Below are 12,326 nucleotides of genomic sequence, written 5' to 3' on the forward strand. Positions count from 1 at the left end.
AAAAGTTCTATTTAGAATTATTGCTGTCGTAAAAAATCTTGCAAAAAATAATTTAGCATTTCGAGGAAAGAATGAAAAGATCTAACGAAAATTTTCTAAGTTTTATTAAAACGATTGCAGAATTTGATCCAATAATGCAAGAACATGTTCGACGCATTAAACATGGTGAAATTCATAATTATTATTTAGATCATCATATTCAAAATGAATTGATTCAAATGTTAGCATCTGAAATTAAAGCTGTAATAATTAAAAAGATTAAAGAAGCAAAATATATTTTTGTAATACTTGATTGCACTCCTGATGCAAGCCATCAGAAATAAATGATCCTAGTTTTAAGATGTATAGATACTTCAACAAGTTCAGTAAAAGTAGAAGAATATTTTTTAAAATTTTTAGAAGTAGATGATACCTCTGAAAAGGGCCTTTTTAATGAACTTATAAATATAATAGAAAAACATAAACTTGAGGTTAATGATATAAGAGGACAAAGGTATGACAACGGATCTAATATGAAAGAAAAACATCAAAGTGTACAAAGAAGATTATTAGATATAAATTCTAGAGCGTTTTACAAACCATGTGGATGTCATAACTTGAATTTAGTATTATGCGATATTGCTAACTCATGTCCTAAGGTTATATCTTTTTTTGGAGTGATACAACGAATTTATACTTTATTTTCTTCTTCTACAAAATGATGAAAAAATTTACAAAATAATATATCCACATTGACTCATAAACCCTTGTCATAGATATGTTGGAAAAGTCGTATTGAAAATATCAAAGCAATTAAAAACCAAGCTCCTAAAATAAGAGATGCCTTAGTTCAATTAGCTGAAACTAATGAAGATCATAAAACAAAGAGTGAAGCCACATGTTTAGCTACATATGAGATTGAAAATTTTAAATTCTTATTAGGCATGAATATTTGGCACGATATATTGGCTGTTAACTCAGTTAGTAAGATTTTACAATCTGAAGACATGCATATTGATGTTCCTATAGATCAATTAAAAGGTCTTCTTTCTTATTTGAAAAGTTATAGGGAAAATGGATTCATGAAAGCTTTTAATTCATCTAAAGAAATTGCAAATGAAATAAAAATAAAACCTTTATTTCGTGAAAAACGTGTGATTCGTAGAAAAAAATATTTTGATGAAAATAGTAATGATGAGACAACAAGATCAACTGAAGAATCTTTTAGAATTGATTACTTTTTATATATAGTAGATCAAGCTATTTCTTCAATTCAAAATAGGTTTGAACAATTTACCATATATGAAAATATTTTGATTTTTTGTTTAATTTTAGAAAGTTAAAATCTTTGAATGAAGATGATTTGAAAAAGTGTTGTCTTAATCTTGAAAACTTTTTAAAGTATGGTGAATATTCTGATATTGATGGTATTGATCTGTTTTCAGAGTTAAAAGTTTTAAAAGAAGTTTTACAAACAAAAACTAGTACCCCTATTGATATTTTAAATTTTATAAAAAAAATAGATTCTTTTCCAACTGCATGCATTGCATATAGGATATTATTAACAATACTTGTAACAGTTGCTTCTACTGAAAGAAGTTTTTCAAAATTAAAGTTGATAAAATCTTATTTGCGATCAACTATGTCGCAAGAAAGATTAAATGGATTAGCTATATTATCGATTGAAAATAGTATTTTAATGGATCTTGAGTATAAAAGTTTAATTAGTAATTTTGCTTCTCAAAAAGCTAGACAAATTATTTTTAAATAAAATTTTAAAGTATTTTTATACTTATTAAAAAAATTTCATCATTTAAATAATAATAAAAAAAGGCCTCCTCTAATGAGTTCGCCTTAGGCCTCCAAATATTTTGGGCCGCCCCTGTGCTTCGGGCCTCCAAAACTCGCCTCGCATAGGAGACTCCCTTCCAGGCGACCCTGAGTTCTGTCCCCGGAACTGATGACTCAGAGGTGCGCTGCCCTCCGTGCCGCAATCAGCCTAGACTCGTGATCTCTAATCACAAAGGCAACACCCATGTAGCCTCCGCCAACTGGTAGACTACCATTAAATTTCACCTTAAGATGGCTAGAGGGTGGGAACTCCTAGGATGTGAGGACATACCTAGGCACTATAGCAGCAGAGGGGGAGACCTATATATCCCTACCCAGCTCAGATGAAATAGTCATATCAACCTCAGTGACTTCAACGGCCTAACGGATAGCTCTATCTACCACAACCCTCAGGAGAGACCTCCTCAAGCAAAGTTTTTCGATAATAAATATATTAATATTGTATCCATATTATAGGAGGGGGACCAATAAAGCTGGAAGAATTTATTAAAAAAATATGATGGGAATGCTATATCACTACAAGAAAATACACTTTCAGCGATCACTTTCAGTGGCTAAATGAATAGTGGTTGCTGCAAATAAGGCTATTTGCGACCAACATTCTTGTTAGTTACTGAATGATTGTCCTACACCGACTAAATGCATATTTGGTCGCGGAAAATCAAAACCAAGTTGGCGGAGTGGAGGTAAAACGTTTGGCGACTAAAGTTTGGTCGCTGCAAATAAGGCCATCTGCGACCAATATTTTTGTTAGTTACTGAATAATTGTCCTACACCGACTAAATGCATATTTGGTCACGGAAAACAATACCAAGTTGGCACGAGTCCAATATTTCGCGCGGGCTGGAGGTAAAACTTTTGGCGACTAAATTTTGGTCCTTAAAGGTTCACCTCCAGCGACTAAAAAAAATTTAGTCCAGAAAAACTTTTACGAATGGTGCCTTTTTTCGATGAAAAAATTGGGCAGAAAGTTTGAGTTTTTTAGTGATCAAACTTTTGGTAGTGGAAGGTTCCCGTAAAACCAAATGATGTTGTACTAGCCCCTGTAAGATGTTAATTTCTAAGTTCAAAAAAAAAAAAAAACTGCTTATTTTCAAACGGTGTCGTTTAACACCTTAATTCACTTAGGCATATCCTCGTCTCTTCGACTGAATCTCAATCCCACAACTTTTCTTCATACTTAAATTCTTTTTTATTTTTATTATTATAATATAATTTTAAAAGCTCGAGCTCGGTGCTTGACTCCTTGTCAAATAAATATACGGATCGACAGGATACGCGGCATGCGGACGTGGGAACGGAAATCCGCTTAGAAATATATAGAATTCTTGGACATCCTACGGACATGATCGAAAATCCGCTTAAAAATAAATTTGCACGCATCCTTGTTAGTTACTGAATGATTGTCCTACACCAACTAAATGCATATTTGATCGCGGAAAATCAAAACCAAGTTGGCGCGAGTCCAGTATTTTGTGCGGGCTGGAGGTAAAAATTTTGGCGACTAAATTTTGGTCCCTAAATTTAGCGACTAAAAAAAATTTAGTCGAAAAAAGTATGCATGTAGGGGACGTGTGAGAAACCAAACAAACCCTAATTTTCTATTCCTCTATTCGGCTTTAACTCCTTGCCTTCACCTGCACGTCCCCTTCGCCCGTTTGCCCGTTCGCTCATCACTTCGGCGTCGGCGTCCCAAGGTACGTATGTGTCCTCTGGAATTTCATTTAGGAGAGGCCGGGAGGGAGAGGGAGAGGGAGAGGGAGAGGTGGCCGGGGGTCGTCGGGAAATTTGGAGGCGAGGCGGGAGAAGAAGAAACCCAGGAGGGCTTCTCCTCCTTCGCCGCCGCCACAGCCACCGCGGAGGGCTTCTCCTCCTTCGCCGCCGCCGCAGCCACCGCGGAGGGCTTCTCCTCCTTCGCCGGAGTTTAATGGTTCTGAAAACCTTGAATTTCTAGAATTCTATAAGAAAACTCATACCAAGAAGAACAAAGAGTGGATTGATCCTATTTGCGCCGTGAAACATGTAGGTATCTAAAATCTCAATAATCATTTAAATCAGTTTCTGCTTTTGCAAGGTTATATACATTTAATTCTGTTGTTACCTTTGCATTGATAGTCAAAGATGTTGAGCTTGCGAGAAGAATCTTACCAATCCGGTGTGCAATTAATATCAGAGGAGATATTTAGGCAGGCACTTGGAAAAATAAAGAGATACATTCTTGGATTTGGGGATGGGCCGAAGCCCTCTTCATCTTCTTCTACACCTAGTCGTGTGTTACAAGACCATGTTGGGGAGTTGCAGAAACTTAAAGCTGAGATGGAGGAGATGAAGATGGAGCGTGAGGAGCTGCGGAGGCAATTGGAGAAGGAGAGGAGAGAGCGTGAGGAGGAAAAGAAAGAGCAAAAGGAAGAACAGAAGCAAATTGCACATCTTACAAGTTTGGTGATAGAGTTCTTAAAGGGAAAGACTCAAATGCACAAGTCATCTATCCATCATGATGGGGCCATGTATTCAACTGGTGGTACAAATATTCGTTGGTATGTATTCTTATTTATATTACGTAGGTTATTTAGAGATTTGGACCAAATTAAGCGAAATGTCATTGTGAACTTATACTTGAATTTTAGTTTATTATTTTTCACATGTGGTTATTGATTGTGTATTCTTTTTTGCTTTCTCAGATACATGGTGGAGTTATGAGCATGTGAAATCTAGTTTTTGGTACACGGATAGCTTTTGTTCAGATGATCATGGTGGAGTTGTCTACAAGTAGAATCCAATTTTTGATATAAGAATATTTTTGTCCACATGATGGTTGTTTGGATGAATAGCAAGATCAGATATTTTGAGATTTTTAATTTACATTTTGATGTGTTTGGTGATGATTATCACCATAACATATAGTATGGATGAAACATTTTGATGTATGGTTAATAAGTATGCTTGACTTTAGACTTATAGATTATGATATTTATAATGAATGATTATGGATTCTCCAACATTGTGTATACTTCTATTTGGATGAGCAAATGTATTATGCAATATGGATATTGGATAGGCTGTGTTGGTTGTACAGGATTTGGAACGAGCCCAAAAATAAATATTAAGCTTATAATTTGAATTGTTAATTAAATACAGGTTAATACTTTCTGCCACCAAAAAATGTTTGTTGCCAATGGATTCCAATACATTATGCGACCAAACTATTGGTGGGGGAAGATAGACATTCAGTGACCATTTTTTTGGTAGCGGAAGACAAACCTTCCACGACCAACTATTTAGCGACAACAGATTTATTCGCTGATAATTTTCTTCGGCAACCAAACGTTGGTCGTTGTTGGTGTACCTTAGGTGACCACACAATATTGGTCGCCAAAACCTTTCAGTGACTATGGTTCGGCGACGAAGGGTATGCTAGTCGCGAAAAGGTTTCGGCGACCAAATATGATTATTCGGCAACTAGAATCTTAGTCGCTGAATATGTATTTTCTTGTAGTGTATCTTCATTTTAACATTCATATTAAACAACACCTTCTCATCCACATGTTATACATCTATAAATAGGATCATGAACCGATCATGAGAAGGGAAGCGTACCTGGATCCATGGTTTTTCTGAATGATGAAGCTTCGTTTCTCCCTCTTGGCCCCTGTTCAAAAACACCCGGTGATGGAGACCGATTTTGTGTTTACGTTATGGGCAGAGAGTGAGACCCCTTCAAATATCCTACCATCAAGGATATTATGCTTCCACTTCTCTAGGAGTCAGTTACGGTAATCATCTCGTAACTGACCATGTTGTGGTCATGTGGGTCAAAACCCAACATTCTCCCACTTGGCCCATATGACCATACTTTGGTTAGAATGATATAAACATTAGGCGCGCATCATTCTAATCCACAGTCAGTTGGGTCATCATAATACCATAATTAAACAACTTACTAATGCGAGTCAAGGCGGTTCCATATCAACATAATGACATAGTTCCTTCCAAGTACTACAACACTAGCAAATTATTTAACCACAGTCCATAAATGAGAAGTATCTTTAATGGTCAAACATTATGTCTTTGTCAAAGACAATTTCTGTAATCATACATTCAAAACCATACATGTGCATATATTTGAAGAACAGGAAAATCAGAAACATAATCAATTATATCTAAGTGTCAAAGAAATAAACATAATACAATCCTCAATTAACATCATGGATTACAACTAAGACGGCACTCGTACATAAAAGAGTGGTGTCCGGTCTTTAAGAAAAGCCTCTTCTTCATAAGATCAAGAAGGTACTCGCTAGTTTCGAAGATTTGAAAATCTCCCCATTCTTTCAACATGCTCTTTAAAAGTCTTCGGCTGTAAACCTTTTGTCAAAGGATCTGCAATCATAAGCTTTGTCCTCATATTTTCTATAGACACATTTTATTTCTGAACTTCCTCCTTGACAACAAAATATTTAAGTTCAATGTGCTTGGCACCATTAGAATATTTGTCGTTTCTGGAGAAATGGACGGCTGCAGTATTGTCACAAAAGATTCTCAGCGGCCTGGCAATAGAGTCGACAATCCCAAGTCCCGAGATAAAATTACGCAGCCACAAACTATGAACTGTGGCCTCAAAGCATGCCACAAATTCTGCTTCCATGATGGATAAAGCAGTGCTTGTCTGTTTGGCACTTTTCCATGAGATTGCTCCTCCAGCTAATAGGAACAAATAGCCAAATGTTGACTTTCTACTATCCACACATCCAGCAAAGTCTAAATCTGAATAGCCAATCACCTCAAGGCTATCTGATTTTCTATATGTAAGCATGTAATTCTTTGTTCCTTGCAAGTATCTCATCACCTTCTTTGCAGCTTTCCAGTGATCCATCCCTGGATTACTTTGGTATCTACCTAGCATTCCAACTGCAAAACTGATGTCCGGTCTGGTACAAGTCTGAGCGTACATCAAGCTACCAACTGCAGAAGCATAAGGTATATTTTCCATCTTCTTACGTTCCAATTCATTCTATGGGCATTGCATGAGACTAAATTTATCCCCTTTCTGAATTGGAACAACACTGGCTGAACAGTTCTCCAAACCAAATCTCTCTAGAACTCTGTCTATATATGCCTTTTGAAACAACCCTAACAATCCACATGATTGATCACGAAATATTTCAACGCCTATCACGTAGGTTGCCTCATTCATATCTTTCATTTCAAAGTTCTTTGAGAGAAAAACCTTAGTTTCATACAATAAGCCAAGATCACTACTGGCAAGCAATATATCATCAACATATAGGACCAGAAAGATAAACTTGCTCCCACTGACCTTCAGGTATATACACCGATCAACAGCGTTTTCCTTAAAACCGAAGTGATGGTATCATTGAACTTGCGATACCATTGTCGGAAAGCTTGTTTAAGACCATATATTGACTTCTTTAATTTGCAAACTATGTGTTCTTTTTCCTTTAATGAAAAACCTTCGGGCTGGTCCATATAGACTTCTTCATCTAAACTCCTATTCAGAAAAGCAGTTTTTACATCCATTTGGTGCAACTCTAAATCATAATGTGCAACCAAAGCCATAATGATTCTAAATGAGTCCTTTTTAGATACAGGAGAAAATGTCTCTTTATAATCAATGCCTCATTTCTAAGTGAAACCTTTGGCCACCAGTCTAGCTTTATGTCGTTCAACATTGCCCTTTGAGTCGAGCTTGGTCTTAAAGACCCACTTACACCCAACTGTCTTACAACTTTCGGGCAAATCAACGACATCCCAGACTTCATTCTGATCCATTGATTTCAACTCATCTTACATGGCATCAATCCATTTAGTAGAATCAATACTTTCTATGGCTTGTTTAAAGGAAACTGATCTTTTCTTGTCCTTATGTCAAAATTAAATTCTTGTAGATAAACCATATAATCATTTGGAATGGCAGATCTTCTTTCTCTTGGAGATCTCCTTAATGTCATCCCTTGTGGTTCTTCCACAACTTGTTCAGTGGTGATAACTTCATTATGGAGTGTTTGATCATTAATTTGTTGTTCATTGTTATTAAACTGTGTGACAACTGTAGGAACAACAACTTTCTTAGAAGTAATGGGTAAAGGGACTTGCACCCTAACTTCTTGAATTTCCATATTTTGTGCTTTATCACTCTCATTGGTTTCACCATTCTCAATAAATTTGACATTACCAGTCTCTATAATTCTCGTACTATGGTTAGGACGGTAAATCCTATACCCTTTGGATTTTTCGGGATAACCTATAAAGTATCCACTAATCGTTCTAAAATCTAATTTTTTTTCATGTGGATTATAAATTCTAGCCTTCGCTAGACAACCCCAAACATGCAGGTGTCTTAAACTCGGTTTCCTTCTTGTCCATAACTCAAAAGGAGTTTTTAGAACTGCCTTACTAGGAATCCGGTTTAATATGTATACAGTGGTCTTAAGGGCTTCCATCCACAATGATATGGGTAACGGAAAATTACTTAACATACTCCTAACCATATCCATAAGTGTACGATTACGCCTTTCAGCTACTCCATTCTGCTGTGGCGTTCCCGGCATAGTGTATTGAGCATGTATGCCATGCTTTTCTAAGAGTTTAGCAAATGGGCCAGGGTGTTGTCCTGTTTCATCATACCTACCATAATATTCACCACCTCTATCAGACCTGATAATTTTCACCTTTCTATCTAATTGTCTTTCAACCTCAGTAATGTATACCTCTAGGACATCCACTGCCTGAGATTTTTCATGCAACAAGTAGACATAACCATAACATGAAAAATCATCAATAAAAGTGATAAAATACTTCTCTCCACCAAATAATGGAGAGTCAAAAGGCCCACAAATGTCTATATGAATAATTTCAAGAAGTTCTTCATTTCTTGTGGCAACTTTCTTTGTGTGTTTAGTTTGCTTTCCCTTAATGCAGTCCACATATATACCGAGATCAGTAAAGTCTAAGTTTGACAAAATCCCATCCTTTACTAATCTCTCTAACCTTTCTTTGGATATATGACCCAATCTTTTATGCCACAAGTTAGAAGATCTTTCATTTATCAGGTTTCGTTTAATTCCAATATTACGATGCAAGGTCATAAGAGTTTCAGCAAAGTGATTATCAAGATTTACTTTATATAAACCATCACACAAGACACCAGAACCAAGGAAGACATTGTCTTTGAAAAGACGCAAACTACCATTCCCAATTTTAAAGAAATATCCTTCAACATCAAGTTTAGAAGCAGAAATTAAATTTCTAGAAATAGAAGGAACATAAAGAGTCTGAAGCAAATCTAAATGACAACCAGTATTTAAAAATAAACGATAGGTTCCAACAGCTGTTACAGGAACTCTAACCCCATTCCCCAAAATGATAAAACTCTCATTTGGATCTTGCATCTGGGTTGTAAGGAATCCCTGCATCGTATTTGAAACATGAACATTAGAACCTGAGTCAAACCACCAAGTATTAGAAGGAACTTCAGTAAGGTTTGATTCAAAACATACATAAGCCAAAGGCTCACCTTTCTTTTCAAACCATGCCTTGCATTTATGGCAGTCCTTCTAATAGTGTCCCAATTTCTTGCAAAAATAACATCTACCTTTGTTTTGTTTCTTCTTATGAACCTCGGTATCATGATGAGGCTCTTTACCCTTGGATGGTCCACTCTTCATGCCCTTTCTTGGCTTCTTCCATTTCTTCTTGGCTCCATGACTTACTAGGTTGACAGAATGATGTCCTTGTTGCTTAAGTCTTGTCTCCTCTTGAACAAGCATACTGGTCAATTCATTCACATTCACTTATCCTTAATAGTGTTATAGTAAATTTGAAATGATCCAAATTGAGGAGGCAAGGAGTTCAAAATAAATTGAACTAAAAAGGATTCATTCACATCCATTCCAAGAGCCTTCAGCTTAGCAGCTATATTTGTCATTTCAAGGATATGCTCATGCATCCCTTTCATGGTGGTAAGCTTAGCCATTAATATCCCAGCCAGAGATTTATCAGCAGATCGGAAACGTTCTTCCACAGTTTTCAATAATGCTTGAGCACTGTCACATTCAGGAAGCGTTGACTTGATATTGTTCGCTATACTCATCCGCATAAACATAATGCTCAGTCCGTTCGATTTTTCCCAAGTCTTATAAAAAGACCTTTCTTCCGAGCTGCTCAAATCAGTAATGTCAGTCGGTTTCTCAGATCGGAGTGCTAAATCAAGATCCAGAACACCTAGGTGAAACTGGACTTGTTCATTCCACTCTGAGAAATTAGTTCCATTAAAGATCGTAACAGATGAAGCTTGCGAATGAAGCGAAACAGGAATAGATACTGCAATAAAAAAATTGACAATAAGAAAATGCTTACAACATTAACACTTTGAGTTAGCAATAATGATAAATAACATAAACAGTGTTACCATAATACACCTTTGGGTAGTAATTATGAAACACTAAATTACTATTATGGTGATTCCCAATTCACCTAGGAATAATTAATGATATAGGTCCAAAATTCAAATAGGTCTGTTGCCTTTGAGCATCCAATACCTATTAAATCAAGGATACTCATTAATTATCCTAAATCAGCAAATCAATCATTTGAAAGTGGTGCACCTTTGGGCCAATCCATAATATCTCATGATTGAAAAACTGTAAGTCATAATTTGCAAAGTCACTATCTTAATACATGGGATTAGAGTATTTGATGACTTGATGTCTATTAAACATTCTAGTTGGGTTACTTTGGCAACTACCAAACTATTTCATAATATAGACATCAAATTAAAATAATGACATTGCACATAATTGACAATTCATAATATGACATTAAAATAAAACTTGTATTTAATATTTTACTAATCTACACAATTAGTACATGTGTCATATTATGCTATCAAGTATACAAAAAATGTAAAATAAATGACAGAAAATTTTATCGCATCACCCTACAAGGACCTTTGCATAAATAATATGTTTTACAGGGACTAAATTAACATATTTTGAGGACCTTTGCATAAGTGATATGCTTACAGGGACTAAATTAAAATATTTGATTCTTATAGCCCTGCAAGGATGTCAGCATAAATAAAATGTTTCACAGGGGTTTAACAGAAACAATTTCATCTTTTAACAGCCCGCTAAGGATTTCAGTATAAATAGAAGTTTCACAGGGACTTAACAGAATCATTTCATCTTTTAACAGCCCTCTAAGGATTTCAGTATAAATAGAATGTTTCACAGGGACTTGACAGAAACATTTTCATTCTTTTAACATCCCGGAAGTTCTGTATGCATAAATAAAATGTTTCATAGGGGCTTAACTGAAAATTTCCCTTTTATTGGCCAAATGAATTTGGGTTTCAGGTCTAAACCCAAAAACCCGAACCCGTTATGCCTGTTATGCCCCTTTTAAATGCAGGCGGGTTACCAATTCCGGGTTCGGGTCGAAACCCGGACCTGTTATGCCATAAAATATTTTTTTTTTTAAATGGGAAGAGGAGACGGGTCGGCCCGACCCGTCTTCTTCCTACTTTAGCTGCGGGCTAGGGTTCCGCCGAACCCAGCCCGCCTGCCTCTGGTCTCCGAGCGGCGAGCGCCCACCTGCCTCCGGTGGACTCGCCGCCTGATGGCGAGCCCACCGGCAGTCGCACACCAGCAGGGGCAACGCCGGCGGGCTGGGGTTCCGCCGAACCCAGCCCGTCGGCCCTTAGAAGCGGTGACGAGTGGTGATCGGCGTTTATGCCCTCTGCCGCCGGATGCAACGCCGCCCGACGGCGACTACCCGGGCGATCGAGTCACCCGCAGGAATCCGCCACCCGACGGCGATCATCCTGTAAGAGTTTTTTTTTTTTTAAATCTATGAAGTGTGTGATGGTGGCCATGGCCGGCGGCTACGCCGGATCCTTTGATGGCTCACGGCGCCATATGCCGGCCAGATCCGGCGTCAGCAGGGTCAAACCCCGGGGGGTTGTTTTGTTTTTTAAAACCATGGATCCGGCATTGGGGTTGCTTTGCCGGCCGTGGGGGACTGTCCATGGGACTGTCAAAAATAGGCCTTTTACCATGATCTAGTTCTACCCTTTTACTGTGATCTGGTTCTAGGATGAACCAGGCTCTGATACCACATGTTATACATCTATAAATAGGATCATGAACCGATCATGAGAAGGGAAGCGTACCTGGATCCATGGTTTTTCTGAATGATGAAGCTTCGTTTCTCCCTCTTGGCCCCTGTATAAAAACACCCGGTGATGGAGACCGATTTTGTGTTTACGTTATGGGCAGAGGGTGAGACCCCTTTGAATATCCTACCATCAAGGATATTATGCTTCCACTTCTCTAGGAGTCAGTTACGGTAATCATCTCGTAACTGACCATGTTGTGGTCATGTGGGTCAAAACCCAACACCACAAGGTCTAATTGGATTATATGTGGCATATTTGAAATATATCCAGTTGAAGAAATTAGTCATTTCTTTTTATAACT

General features: G+C 37.3%; 1 protein-coding gene across 1 annotated transcript; it reads right to left on the minus strand.

The window, feature by feature from the left end:
- Positions 1-6,253: 6,253 nt before the first annotated feature.
- Positions 6,254-6,820, minus strand: LOC120104211 (secreted RxLR effector protein 161-like). The gene has a single exon (XM_039114938.1). The coding sequence runs from the start codon at positions 6,818-6,820 to the stop codon at positions 6,254-6,256; it is 567 nt and encodes a 188-aa protein (XP_038970866.1).
- Positions 6,821-12,326: the final 5,506 nt, after the last annotated feature.

Source organism: Phoenix dactylifera, chromosome 1, assembly GCF_009389715.1.
Source record: "Phoenix dactylifera cultivar Barhee BC4 chromosome 1, palm_55x_up_171113_PBpolish2nd_filt_p, whole genome shotgun sequence".
NCBI classification, from domain to species: domain Eukaryota; kingdom Viridiplantae; phylum Streptophyta; class Magnoliopsida; order Arecales; family Arecaceae; genus Phoenix; species Phoenix dactylifera.